Source organism: Apiospora kogelbergensis (assembly GCF_038363985.1).
Source record: "Apiospora kogelbergensis strain CBS 113332 chromosome Unknown utg000007l_segment0_segment0, whole genome shotgun sequence".
NCBI lineage: Eukaryota > Fungi > Ascomycota > Sordariomycetes > Amphisphaeriales > Apiosporaceae > Apiospora > Apiospora kogelbergensis.
The window spans coordinates 1,160,912-1,174,937 of NW_027117424.1; the positions used below are offsets into that span (position 1 = coordinate 1,160,912).

Below are 14,026 nucleotides of genomic sequence, written 5' to 3' on the forward strand. Positions count from 1 at the left end.
ATTCATCCATGTATTCCAACCGTCGGTAAAGGTAGACAAACCAACATTGTTATCAAATACATACATACACACATAATACACCTGCCATCATCACAAAGTTACGGCCCGCGGGTAGACCCCTGTGGACATTGTGGGGTAGAATTCGCTCCAACCCGAAGGTTCGACATCGCATGATTGGGACGACACAGATGGAACCTCGACTTTGTCTCACGCCTGGTCTTTTGCATGAGGTTCGAGGCAAGGCTAACCTGAACAGTTGAGGCTGAGCAGAAGGTAGCTGATCGGAGATCAAGAACACTCATCTGTAGATCCCTTTTCGTGCCGTCTTGACCTGCTAGACTCCAAATCAGCTGTGTATACGGATCTGCTGGTAGCTGGCTGTGATCCAGAACGCAGCTGTGGAGGTTGGACTGGAAGGTTTTTAGTAGAATGCCGCCAAGTCTGGCCAAGGGTATGATCTGGTTCGGGAGACTTATGTCGTCTACAAAAAGAGTATCACGCGAAGGATCGTCAAGATTTCGAGCTCGACCCCGAATCATGCCACTGGGGAAATGTCCGCAGATCGCCCGCCTGGCGTGGACTCTCCCGAAACCCGCACATGTGATGTTCGAAGCGATTAGAGACGTACTAGTTTGAAAGTAACGCTTGGTTTGCTAACCGTCACAAGCGATGGAAGCAGAAGGGTAGACCGAAATTGTCATCCTTCCGAACGGCGGGATCGTGGCGATGCTTCGGGGTTGCTTCATCTAAGCCGACGGACGGAGATCTGCACCTGATCATGTTGAATTGCCATACGTCCGTCAAAACTACAATCAGGAAGTAAGTGCCTGGTTTTCGGATTGGCTCTGACCGAAATTCATGTTCCTTTAGCACAGATAATAGCGAAACCGTTGAATAAAAAAGCCGGTCAGCAAGGCAGGGAACCTTAAAACAAGCTCACCATTCATCTGGGCACCGGCATAGTCTGCGAGAGATCTTTGGGTCGATTTTATTTGTACGCCGTTCGAAGCCTATGCATCATTCATTAGGACACAACCGCCCCTCACATACCACAATGATATGTTCATAGCCACGTACAGCCCGCCTGGGTCCAAGCCCCCTTCCTCTCCTCTCCATTGCCAAAAACTTTGACAACTAGCCCCAAACCCCCATCAATCCCATCCCTTTCCTCCTACCCATCCCATTCCCTCTCTATCTTCACCTAAGTCTTCCCCTCGTCCCGACGGCCAGGACGGTCCACCCCGCAATGAAGCACAACCCGCCGAGCGGCGTGACGGGGCCGAGGGTCTTGCCGAAGCGGGCCGGGTCGAGCGTGAGCAGGTAGATGCTGCCCGAGAACATGGAGATGCCGGCGAGGAACAGGCCGGCGCCCCAGCGGCCCGCGCGCGTCTGGCCCATGGTGTTGGCGGCCACGAGCGCCGCCACGCTGTGGATCAGCTGGTACTGCGCCGCGGTGCCCCAACTCTGCAGGCGTGCCGGGTCGCTGATGCGCTTCTTGAGGCCGTGCGCCCCGAAAGCGCCTAGAGGCCACGCCCGTCGCGCCCGAGACGGCGGCCAGGGTGGCGAGGATGGACATGGCGGTGGCGGCTGCTTGGGACGAGGAAGAAGAAGGCTGGTGCTGGACGACGAGTGGGGTGTTCTCGTCAGTGGCGTCGTGGGAGAGAGTTCGAGGACTCATGAGATAGAGGAGATGTGTTCAGGAGTCGTTGTGTAGATGGGAGAGGCCTAGGCTGTGATGATTCTGAATGTATGTTTCTACAATGAGAGGTGGGGGACTGAGGTTGCTTGTTGAAAAAACCTGCCCCACTTCCCGCCGACAGGTCCGATCCATTACTGTTCTCCGATCCATTACTGTTCTCCAGGCTCGTCTTCTTCGGTCCTCGATCATTAAAAGGGACAGTTTACTTCTAAGTTATGTTGATGTGTATACATCGCTCTCGAAGTTCTCAACTGCAACGAGAATTGATACACAGCTTAGCGTGAGTGTTGGTACTGTACTTGTATTGGTGAATAGTCGATCGCGCACCTTTTCTTCCTGACGCCTGGGCACATCCTACATAAACGTACAAGTACCTCACCCATGTTTAGACCTGCATCAAGGTCATACTCTACGCCAAACTACAGAAAGATAGCATATAATAATTAAGGTAATTCACTTGGATCGTACACACAAGATAATGCATCGATTTCCCTCTTGCATTGCTACAAATCCCTAGGCTCTTCCGAAGTTGCATAAACCCAGTGCGCTCTTTTTTACGTCGTTTTCAAGGATGATAGGTACTTGATTTGGCATTGACTCAGAGCACTCCCCGGTCGTCCCGCATCAGCTGGAACGGTATATATATAGCATCATAGGCTAATTATTGTTGGTTCGCGGTCAGAAAATCGGCTCGATGAGTAAACCCAAAATGTATCTAACATTATGGACATGAACGACCCCTGTCAGCGATGCGGCAACGGTGGCCGCGAAACACCTCGGCCTGCGGCAGGAGCAGATAATTCCGACGAGGGCGACGACACAGCACGACGACGAATCGATGAAGACGGCCCCGCCCCGGTAGCCGCAGAGGAGGGGAAGACCCAATACGATGGTGTTTCTGGTAGCTGTCGCGGCGCGGGTTGAAACTCCCGCCGCTTTCCGTAACCTCGAGGCCGCGCTTGATGACGGCCAGCTCGGAGCGCTTGGCGAAGACGATCTCACCCAGGCGGCCGATGCCGACGATGAGCTTGTGCACGACACTGATCCAGTCATTGGGCACGAAGAAGTGACGCAGCAGCAAGACTGCGGGAGAAGAGGCTAAGGGGGCCGCCGCCGCTGCGGAGAGCTCCACCGAGGCGATCCAGTAGTCCGTCGTGTACACGACCAACCGTGATCCGAACGCGCCAATGATGAGCTCGACATCCGCTGACAAGGCTGCGTCCAATCGATTCGCAGGCGCGCTGATTATGTCATGCTCATCAATGAGGCTCATGTCCCAGAGCTGGATGTTCTTGTAGACTCCCCTGGTTCTGTCCGCGGCGGATTTAGCGGACGTCGCAAAGTATCGAGGGTGGCTGAGCGATATGAGGCGGTCTACGGTGCTGTCCAGGGGAAAGCGTACGGTGCGAGTCGGCTTCAGGTCCTTCCATTGGTATAAGACCAGCTGCGACTGCTCAAGGCATAAGATGCTGTCTATCTTGGTGGGATGAATAGCCCAAGCTGATCTACTTTCTCGTGCCAATTGTTCGACCCAAACCCCTTCCCCTTGTTTCGGCATTGGCCACAGAGTATCGTATGTTTCTGTGGAAGCCAACAGGCGAGAATGTGCACCGGATACTAGTATCTGTTTTAATGATCCATGTCCCGGTGAGCGGGTGTCAATCAACGGCTCATCAGTATCCCAGATAGCATGTTGTGGTCGTCGACTGCGACGAGCGAGTCGTCTTGCAGTGATCCGACCAGACAAGTCCCCGCAAGCTAGGATGGAAGAAGACTCATCGTAGTAAAGTAACTCAATGGGGCAGGCTTGGGTTTGCATGAATAGCAACTGGCTCTTGGGGCTTCCTGAAATGTCATATGCGTGAACGGACCCGTCGTTGCTGGCGCAGAAAACGACGCTTGAATTTTGACAACAGACAACTGCGCTGATGGGGATAGTCTCATCCGCCTGGAAGTCGATTTTATGAGTCCTGGTTGATACCGAGACCGTATCGCTGTTCTCTTCGTCCTGTGTGTCGGTGCGATGAAGTACTGTTGGTTCCCAAATACTGCATTGATCCCCACGAATTTCGATGAAGCGTAGGTTATCCGCAGTGAAGGTGAAGCCTTTTGGTAGTATCTGAGTCCCAAAACTGACGCGATACAGAGGCCGAAGCGTGTCGAACTCGAATAGGGTCACATTGCCGCTCGAGTCAACCCCAGCGAGTGTCCTACCGTCGTGCGAGGACGCCAGTAGCATCGTGTTGACCTGGTCGGCCGATGCAAGCGGCTTTCCGCTGGAGATATCATAGACAACAAGATCACCATCTGTATATGTTGCGGCTAGTCGATTGGTATCCAACGCGTGACTGAAGGTAACAGCCCGGACTGATGTTGCGCCTTCCGCAAGCTTGTAAGATCCATAAAGCGATATGGAGCCAGTGTCTTTCTCATAGACATCGTGTATTCTATCATCGGCGTAGCTCCACATGATGATATCCTCGCCGCGATATATGACCGATAATAAACCTGTCCAGGGGCTGAGGGCGGCCATGAGAGGCGTTCGGGACTGCACTGTCTCTTCCAGGTCTGTGGTCCATGTCATTGCTTCACCTGGGAAAAAGTCAAATTGGTCAATGTCCCATTCGATGAACTGGTTCTGCTTAGTTGCCACAAGCAAAACGGTATCGTCGTCGGAGAAAGCAATGGATATACAGAGCGATGGAATTTTGAAATTGCAGACCTCATGCCCTTCTGCCATTGACCAAATTCGTACTGATTTAGCACCGGCAGAAGCAAGATACTTGCCGGTTTCAGAGAATGCCATACGCCATACTGGTTCACGATGCTGAAAGTTATGAGACTCTTGAAAAACCGTGTCCTCATAAACATGAATGTTACCCGTCGTGTTGAGCATGCCAACAGCGAAAAAGCCCAGGCCGGCGGCAATCGAATTGGGTTTCATGCCCTTGACATAAGTGATGGTTGCTATGCAGTCATCCCAGCCGGTGGCTGACAGGCCTTGGACATCGAGGCCACGATACGGGTCTGCGAATTGTCGCCTGATGGCAGACTCGGGAGGGCAAAAGGCAGGAATGAGGTGGTGGATGGCATGCGGCGAAACCCTGAGAAAGCGCGAGAATTTGGCGACGAGGTGTATCAAGTCGTCGCCCCATTGGCCTAGCATAGCGAACCCTTTGTGCTTGTGAGACAGTGATATGGGAGGTGAGTGCTGCTCTCGTCGACTGAGCAGGGAATTGAGGACTCTTCCGGCTTGGTAGATGGTGCGTAAGTCGCCATGAGTTGCAATGTATTCGATCCAACGTAAGACGCTATTACCACTCAAAAATTTGGAAAGCAGGATTAAAATCTCGTTGTCAGTTGAGTGAACCAAATTGAGATGATGGAACAGATATATTGAGGCGTAGTTGGTAAATGGTGCCACTGTGCCACGGCTGTTGGTGCTGCTGGACTCAGCGACAGTATTCAGATCTGAGTCCGAGGCGAGTCTTCTTGAGTTCGATACTGATGAGGAGTGGATAGCTCTGACCTCGGGATCGCAGCCTAGTCGTCTGGACTTCGTGGCACTTTTATCACCCTGCATGAGGAATTTCAGACAGACCATCGCCAAGCGCCGATGCCCTGCCGCCTTTCCGGTTGCGAAATCTGATGATACGTCCTTTCCTGTCAAGAACTCTCTTGCCGTAGAATGGATGAGCTGCACTTTGCCATACGTGTCTACGTACACGAGATTGCCGCAAGACTTCGAAATGGCCCGTTCGACGTCGTCGATCTTGTCATTGATATCGAGCTCAATAGGATCCTGGATCTCCACGGTAGTGAGCGGACGAAATGCGTACGTGGTCCAAGTAATCAATGCTTTAGCAAGCTCTTTTCCGAACCGTGCTGCTTCCATGTCGCTTAAGATATTCGAGTAAAGTGCATTCATATCAGAAGGTATACTCTCGAGTACTTTATCAATCTCCCTTTCGCTTGTCACTTCTCGCAGCTCAGAACATATCAGCGACACCCACAGGAAACATCCGCCAGAGTTCTGGATGATCTGAGAGGACATTTCCCACACGGTAGGCCATTTCTCGGAAGAAGGGCAGGGAAGTAGTTGCGCATTAGATTTGAGAAATAGCTGAATGTCTTGCTTAACATCGTCATCCGTGATCGCATAGCTTCGAATATCGATACGTGGGTTAGCGGTACTCAGATGTACTTCCACCAGGTCTCGAGAGGTAACCATGATGGACAGAGGCCATTGTCCTTGTATTCTGGTCAGGAAGCCCATCATATCCGAGCTTCCTTTACATTCGTCCATGGCGTCTATAACCAAGAATTGCGGTCGATTCAGCCTGACTTTGAGGATCCCCGATAAGAAGACCTTCCGCCAAACTGGACTTGGGTCGATTTGGTCGACGGGATTGTCCCTGAACTCCGCTATGACCTCTTTCAGCTTGGCAGCAATGTCTGGATGATATTTGGCCACTTGCCAAGCTATTGATCGCAGACAGGTATTTGCATTGGACTTTGCCTTGTCACTGCTCTGAAAGAAATAGAAGCAGCAATCCAATCCTCTATCACGCAGATCGTTGACGACATGGCCTGCCAGTACGCTTTTCCCAGCGCCAGGCCGGCCACGTAGCCAGAGGAAGCTAGAGTCCAAACTCTCTCGCCACGATTGATAGTAGTCTTTACCAATAAGCCATTCGCATGAGCCCGGAAGCTTGGTAGACTCGAGGTTCATTATATCATCTTCGGGCGGTCCATATATACCGAGAAACTTGCTGATGGCTGTTTCGTCCTCCTCCAGCAACAGTTGCTTGCCAAGACGCGACGACCGTCGTTGCGCTGACACAACTGTTGCAAGGGCATTCCGAACTGCTATGAATGATGCATCGTTCGCCGATGAGTACATGGCAGCGTTGCGATGGTCGGCATCGAGCAGTGTTCGCCTTTCGTTGGGAAGATTCATGACCGCACTTGTTTTCTCGACAATGAGAACCTTGCTGACCCCAATGGTCATAGGCCTTGTCTCGAAGAAAGATAGGATCTGAAGTTTACCGCATACGCGAGGGAAATCTTCATTGATTGACTGGAGTGCGGTGGATTGGGGTATTAGATCTTCGACAAAGGGTCGGGCTCCGGGGACCATGGACAACAAACGAGCCAGGGTCTGCGCAATGCCTGCTCCATGATGCGGCGTAGCGAGAAAGAATGTTGCACGGATCCGTTGGATGACCGGTTGGAATTCTGCTTCATGTTGGCCGATGATGTAGGCTTTTTTAACCACCAAACCCCCCATGCTATGGGAGACAAAAATGATGCTGGTATTTAAGTCACGATTGATTACCGGAGAGTCCCTGACTGCGGCCAAGAGCGAGCGGGCGAAGTCGTGTACGTTCAGTACGGAATCGCGTCCAACCGCAGAAGGATAGCCAAAGGTATGAATGCGAACATCATTGAAGGCTTCATCGCGCGGCAGCCACTCTTGTGGCCAAAAGTGCGATGGGTTATTGCCTTTGCTCCATGTGCTGTACGACCCTCCATTTAATCCGTGCACAAATATGATGTCGGCCACAGCAAGATGGCCGTCGATAGCTTCGTAAAGTGTGGTGAGACCTAAGGGTCCTTTAGGCTCATCATCTTGTTCTTGGCCACGTCGGGTGAGAGTCCGCGATAGAAAAGACTTGGTCGTTGACGACGTTGAAGCGGACCGTGGGTCGAAGGGGCGCTCCATAGGAAAGAATACTGGTGCACCATGGCCCCAACAAATAGAGATGTGATAAATAGCAGCCAACCAGAGACGTATTTGACGTGTATGGGATCTCCATTCAGCAGAATCCGAAGCAAAGACTTGATGGTGTTTCCGATGAGACCAAACTCAAGCTTCTGGGTATCCTCGTGCCGAGCTCGTCCTACCTTGCACGACCGAAAAGACAGTTGCATCAGGTTTGAGAATACAGAGGGGTAGCGGTCATATTACCTGGATTTCCCATGAGCTCGCTCAAACCCATATAGGTACCGACTGCATGGTCCGACTGCAGGGTGCAGCCGATGTGGTGGCGAGTGGTAAGCGTCGCCCCGCGCCAAGCCTTTGTTTGCTACCAAAGTGCAGCTTTCACGTCCAGCCTCATATATGTGGTCCAATGAGACAGCTATGATTGGCGCCTGCATGCACAAATGCCACCATGAGCGTCACATAACTGCAGTCGGGCGTCCCCTAGCGCGGGGTCCTGCTCTCGATCGTGTTGGGCTGCTTCGATGGGCGCCGGTCTTGGGTTATATAAGGCTGCCAATTGCCTATAGAGACTGTCGCCGCCTCCCTGCCTAACCAAAGAATTTGACGTCTGTAGCTCTATTCCAACGCAGCTTTCCATTGCCATCATATGACACCAGAATGGGCGACAAGTCAGTTTGTGATAAAGAGATCGCTGTTCCTGCGGCAGTGATCCAGTACATTGATGAAGGGGTAAAAGAGAGTGAGTCATCGAGGCTGAGAGTTCCTGTCCAGTGAAGTGACACTGACATACACATCGCTCAGAACTCCCCGAGGGGACCCAGTTTCACGGGATCACCCCTAGCGGAGCCTCGTACTGGGCGAGGACTTCCAAGATCGATGCCACCAATGAAGCTGGGGAGGATACTCCCTTCTTTATCAAGGTAAACACAATACCGCGACACTTTGGAATACTTGCTTACGAGATAATGCCAGGTTCAACAAGCAGAGATAGGGAAGAAGATGGTATCGTCAGAGTACGAAGCAATGAAGGCCCTGTATAGTGTCATGCCTGAGATTGTAGCAGAGCCGATTGCCTGGGGTGCTTACAGGGAGGAATCGGATATATGGTTCTATGTCTGCCGCTACTGCGAGTTATCCGATGACATTCCTGATCTATCAGACTTTCCTGCGTTGCTCGCTGAGATGCATCGGCGAGGAGCCTCGGAAAGGGGGAGTTTGGCCTCGACCTGCTCACGTACGGCGGAAGAAACCCACATTATTTCCCACCAACTAACAGCTGGGAGGAAACCTTCTCCAAGTGCTTGCAGAGAACGTTTGATATGGAGGAGGAGACACAGGGTCCTGACGAAGAGATGCACCGTCTGCGCGATGGCTTGATGACCAAGGTCATTCCTCGACTCTTGCGCCCTCTCGAGACAGAGGGGAGGAAGCTAATCCCAACACTGGTTCATGGGAATATCTGGGATGGGAATGCTTCAGTCGACGTCAACACGGGCCTACCAATCATATTTGATGCCACTCCCCTTTATGCTCACAACGAATGTGCGCAACCCGTTTCTTCATATCGCTACTGTTCGAGCACATGAGAGTTTCTGTAGCACTAATAAGTTCACAGATGAAATGGCACCATGGTGGGCGCCGCGTCACAAGATGACGGGTGCCTACATCGCCGAATACATCAAGCACTATCCTGTATCCGAGCCTGCAGAGGACTTCAAGGATAGGGGCGCGCTTTACGGCTTGTAAGCAGATGGCGGGACTTTGGATCTCTGACCAAACGCTGACAAAATGAATAGGAGGTTTGATCTGCATGCTTCGTCTCTCTATACCGGTAACTTGAGACACCGATATATGTGAGCTATCCCATCCACTCGCATGTTTCAATTTCCAGGACCATGCTAAACCGATGATCCCAGTGTGATGGACACCATAAGAGACCTGTTGAACAAGTATCCTCTTGGCTATGAAGGGTATCTGAAGGAAAAGGTCAGCACAGCTGGCAATGATGCGCATCCACATATTTGAGTAGATGTAGATTGGTAGGGAAGATAGCCTTGAATACCTACACGGAGCCTCAGAGCTCAGAAACGAACTTGGGATTGACCGTTGAGGTCATATCGCATTGTGCTGTGCATGGCATATTGAATACATAACATCATGACGTGCTTTCACCAGTCGAGCCCAGTGCCCTTACAACGGGAGAAAGCGCACGAAGCTGCCCAAGAAGATACCGATTCTTATCTTCCCTGTTGGAAGGGGTGCGAGCCTATGCATATTGATGCGTGGGGGTTTAGGTTAGTGAGCTGGTGAGTAACTAATTGGGCAACATGGGAATATGAAATCTGGCGATGGAATGGGGGCTGATCTTACCCCGCCACCGCTGGCAAACATAATCATTGCCACCTATCAGCCCTCTTATGCAAGAGGTACGAACACGAACACAATATGTAACCAGCTCATCTGTTTTGCTCCTCTGAAGTCTTCTGACAATCCCAGCATTTGCCCAACATGACCATGACCGAGAAAAGTCAGATGGCAACTTCGCCGGAATCGAGGACGCCGGAGCTAGAGCAAGCAATAGCAGACCCAGGGCCGTATACAACATGGACCTCACGAGATCGAGCCCTCCTTATTTGCCTGCTTGGCTACCTCTGCCTTGCGTCATCTTTGACCGCAAACATATATTTTCCTCTGATAGATCTCCTAGCGGACAGGTATGGCGTCTCCGCGCAGGCCATTAACCTGACCATCACGCTCTTCTTCGTGCTGCAGGGCATCGCGCCATCCTTCTGGTCGCCCTTATCCGACTCGTTCGGGCGGCGGCCTGTTTACCTTGCCACTTTCGCCGTCTACGCCTTGGCATCGTTGGGGCTTTCCGTTGCTGACCGAACCTACCCAGCCCTGCTGCTGCTGCGGGCGCTGCAGAGCGTTGGGGGCTCAGCCGTCCTGTCCCTCTCGTACGCTGTCGTCGCCGATGTGACGGTCCACGCCGAGCGTGGCCGCTGGATCGCCCCCCATGATGACCGCGACGAACATCGGCCCCTGCTTCGGCCCCGTCATCGGCGGAGGCGCCATACTAGCTACCGGCGACCCGCGCTGGTGTTTCCGCGCGCTGCTCATCTTTGGCGCCTCGGCCTTCGTCCTCATCGCCTTATTCTTACCCGAAACGGGTCGCCATGTCGTCGGTAACGGCGCGGTGCCCGCCAAAGGGATTTGGAGGACCTGGTTCAATCTGCTCGCCACTGTTAACCGGCCGGCATTCATCAGCCGGTGTTTACAGAAACACAGGCTAGGTCCCGCGGATGGTGAGGGTGAGAAACAGTCAGATTCAACGCAGGCAACAGATGATCCAGTTGTCCAAGTCAATGTTGGGAAGACTGGGCGTGGGAAAGCCGTGTTTCCCAACCCGTTCCTTTCTCTTCGCATTGTGTTTTACCCGGACACGTTTCTCACCCTCTGGCTGGCCGGCTCTCCATATGCCCTCTGGTTCTGTGTTCAGACCTCCATCACGCCAATATTTGGGCAACACTACGGGTTCAACCCATTGTATGTGGGTCTGTGCTTCCTAGCTGGCGGTGTTGGCATCATCGCCGGTGGTTTTGTAGCGGGTAAGCTCATGGACTGGAACTACAGGAAGGTTGCCGCAGCGGAGGGATTGCCTGTTGACCGAAAGAGAGGAGATGACATCGAGAGATTCCCTATTGAACAAGCCCGTTCGCGAGGATCGATCACCATCATCTTGCTGTCGCTTGGCGTCGTGATCGGATACGGGTGGATTGTCGCGCGGCACGTCCACCCTGCTGTTCTGCTGGTGTTCCAGATATATTTGGGTTGCAGATGTACAGCATTACATCAAACGTACAGTGCACTCATCGTCGACATATTCCCTGACAGGCCAGGCACCGCTGCAGCTTCAAATAACATCACTCGGTGTACGCTGGCTGCCTTGGCAGTAGCAGTCTTGGACCCTCTCACTCGCGTTTTGGGTTATGGATGGCTTTTCACGCTTCTTGGTCTGCTAGACGCTGTCGGGTCTATCGCGGCTGTTTTGGCTTTGAGGAAATGGGGTCGGTCGTGGAGAAACAGGCGCACAGGTAAATCAGTAGCAGCGGTTTAAGATGCGATGTTGGCGTCGCCAAGCCTTCAGAATGGATAAACTTTTAAATCAGTCAGATACTTGGCGACTCTTTACTATCAAGGTCAATTGAAACATATATATAGAGATGAGCAATCTCTGCGGATTTCAACTAAGGTTTAAAGTACAGTACCTTACTTCCTGCTGCCAAAAAGGGATAATAGATAATAACAATATTATCATTTAATGTTTGATCAAAGTCAATAGCTAGCTGACACTTATGCGTCAACAACCTTGTCGTGGCTGACTGGCCACCACTATTGAACACCGCCGTCTCTCATCGAGCTACGACATATCTGTTGCCGTTTTTGACGACGGGATGCTGGTATATGCTTATCGTGATGTTCTTTAGGTGGAACGTTGTGTCGAAGGTCGACTGGACCGCAGCGGTTGACAGGACACAAGCCCTCGGAGGTGTAGTCGGTGTCGCTGCTGCTGACGGTGTTGGGGATGATGATGGAGGCCGCTAAGATCCATCAGAAGAAGAGCCTGCTGCTTCTGACGGTAGTTTGGTAGACGCTTTTAATCGGATATAGCTATCTGCAGACCAGAAAGCATCATGCTGAGAACTTAGGTACAAGGAGAAAGAGGAATACTCTTGCCCCATGCTGTCTTTCAGGGGTTGCCGTATCCATAGCCGCCCAAAATGCGATTTGCAGCCGAATGATTCCCTCTATGAGGAAATTACGATTTCTAAGGCCTCTTGTCTATTGCCTGGCACCGGCACTCACATCTTACCACGAGCTCCTCAACAACCATTTGTTGGGAAACCCCCATTCGTAGCGCAGCAGTTACGCCCTTCCACTTCCTATCTTCCCCCTCCACCCTCGGGATGGTGTCCTGTCAATCGCTGTGGCCCGCTCATCCCATTCTCTTTCAACTCTTAAACGGCCAGCAGCAGCGACACCAACCACCACAAACGAGTATCAACGAAGCATGCCCACTTCAGGAACCCGGAACATCAACTAGCCACGTACTTGGGCAACTTGATGAAATGGCTTCAGAGACTGTACGGCAAGAGTTGGATGTAGATAGAGAAGGAGGGGCAGTTCGTCCAACAGAGCTTGGGTTAGCGGAAAGTTTCGAACCCGCCACGGGCAGCCCCAAGAGATAATACACATTTACAAGACCACTTTTCTTCGAGTTTCTGCAACTCGTGTTTCCAGCTCCTCAGCCTCCTCCGGCCGTGCTTGCTTCCTGTACACTGCCGCCAACTGCTCCATAGTCGCAAGCGAGTGGTGGTGTTTCATGCCTAACACACTCATGTGACTAGCCAAAACCTGCAAAAGAGTTCCTCTGCCTTCGCCAACTGTCCGTCATCAGAATAGAGCGACGCCAGATTGCCTATGCTGGTCAAGGTATGGTGGTGTTCTGGGCTAAGGACCTTCTTCCGACACTCCATCACCTGCAGACCCAGCACCTCGGCTTCAGCCCGTCGGCCTTGGCTTTGGGAGGTCAACGACAGGTGCGCCATGCTCGTCAAGGTCGAGAAATGTTCCGGCCCCAGCAGTCTTTTCCGCGCCGCGACCACCTCCGACTGGATCGCTTCGACCTCCTTCCAGCGTCCCTGGTTGTGGTAGCTGACGCCGAGGTTGCTCATGCCGCTCAGCGTGTGGGGGTGGTCCCTTCCCAGGACACGGATGCGGAAGTCCTCCATCTGTACCAGCAGCTCCTCCGCTTCCCCGTACCGTCCCTGATTGTTTATGCGTGGGCCAAGTTGCCTATGCTGAGCAGCGTGTCCCTGTGCTCCACGCCGAGCATATTCTTGCGCGCCGTGGTCGTCTGCTTGCCCATCCTGCCCCAAAAGCCAAAACCCAAACTGGCATCGCGCTTAGAGATGGACATGTTACTGCTGGACTCGGTAATCGCCCACTCCGCGCAGGAGAGCCACAGTGATGCGTGCTTGCTCGTTCAAGTGGTCCATCCAGAACATCCCGGACTCAGAGGCAATTACGCTCGTAGGCAGACGAATGCTGTCACAGGCTCCATCTTCTCTATGCCAAGGGACGGTAAACACCAGCAAGGGCTCCTCGCCATGGATGTGGCTACCGTGACTGCTGGCACTTTCGAAATGCCCAAGAAACAGTTCGAGGTAATCGGGCTCTTCGGCTCGTAGGGAGAGGGGGGCAAGTCCAAGAGCACATGCATGTACTTAGGGCACTGAATTACGTAGATATCGCAGTAGAGACGCGACATTTTTCGGAAGGCGTACCACGGCAGGTCGCCGGTTCGTGATTCGTTGGCCTCGGCTATGTACATCCTGCGAGATAGGATATTCGCCTGCACCTAACCATTGGGTAGGCGCAAATCGTGATAGGTGTGAGATTTCCTCGTGTAAGAACAGACCTGTGCATTTGTTAATGATTAGAAAGCAGGCAGTGTGTCATTTGCTACGATAATATTCTATTCCGGGTAGAGATGACTTCATGTTTGTGAAGTTGGCTTCCTGAGACTGGCAAGTATA

The 14,026-nt window shown here is 52.4% G+C and overlaps 5 protein-coding genes across 5 annotated transcripts; 3 read left to right on the plus strand and 2 right to left on the minus strand.

The window, feature by feature from the left end:
• Nucleotides 1-1,197: 1,197 nt before the first annotated feature.
• On the minus strand, nucleotides 1,198-1,576 carry PG998_010733 (uncharacterized protein; the record flags this gene model as incomplete). Its single annotated transcript, XM_066877549.1, has 2 exons — nucleotides 1,198-1,494; nucleotides 1,532-1,576. The coding sequence occupies 2 exons, from the start codon at nucleotides 1,574-1,576 to the stop codon at nucleotides 1,198-1,200; spliced, it is 342 nt and encodes a 113-aa protein (XP_066726603.1).
• An 844-nt stretch (nucleotides 1,577-2,420) lies between these two features.
• Nucleotides 2,421-7,424, minus strand: PG998_010734 (uncharacterized protein; the record flags this gene model as incomplete). The annotated part of the gene is made up of 1 exon (XM_066877550.1): nucleotides 2,421-7,424. One exon carries the CDS (start codon nucleotides 7,422-7,424, stop codon nucleotides 2,421-2,423), a length of 5,004 nt encoding a protein of 1,667 aa, XP_066726604.1.
• Nucleotides 7,425-8,084: 660 nt separating this feature from the next.
• On the plus strand, nucleotides 8,085-9,452 carry PG998_010735 (fructosamine/ketosamine-3-kinase; the record flags this gene model as incomplete). Its single annotated transcript, XM_066877551.1, has 6 exons — nucleotides 8,085-8,166; nucleotides 8,229-8,347; nucleotides 8,400-8,596; nucleotides 8,623-8,969; nucleotides 9,043-9,169; nucleotides 9,344-9,452. The coding sequence occupies 6 exons, from the start codon at nucleotides 8,085-8,087 to the stop codon at nucleotides 9,450-9,452; spliced, it is 981 nt and encodes a 326-aa protein (XP_066726605.1).
• A 483-nt stretch (nucleotides 9,453-9,935) lies between these two features.
• PG998_010736 (uncharacterized protein) lies at nucleotides 9,936-11,348 on the plus strand (the record flags this gene model as incomplete). The annotated part of the gene is made up of 3 exons (XM_066877552.1): nucleotides 9,936-10,482; nucleotides 10,508-11,238; nucleotides 11,322-11,348. The coding sequence occupies 3 exons, from the start codon at nucleotides 9,936-9,938 to the stop codon at nucleotides 11,346-11,348; spliced, it is 1,305 nt and encodes a 434-aa protein (XP_066726606.1).
• A 1,574-nt stretch (nucleotides 11,349-12,922) lies between these two features.
• PG998_010737 (uncharacterized protein) lies at nucleotides 12,923-13,678 on the plus strand (the record flags this gene model as incomplete). Its single annotated transcript, XM_066877553.1, has 1 exon — nucleotides 12,923-13,678. The coding sequence occupies one exon, from the start codon at nucleotides 12,923-12,925 to the stop codon at nucleotides 13,676-13,678; it is 756 nt and encodes a 251-aa protein (XP_066726607.1).
• Nucleotides 13,679-14,026: the final 348 nt, after the last annotated feature.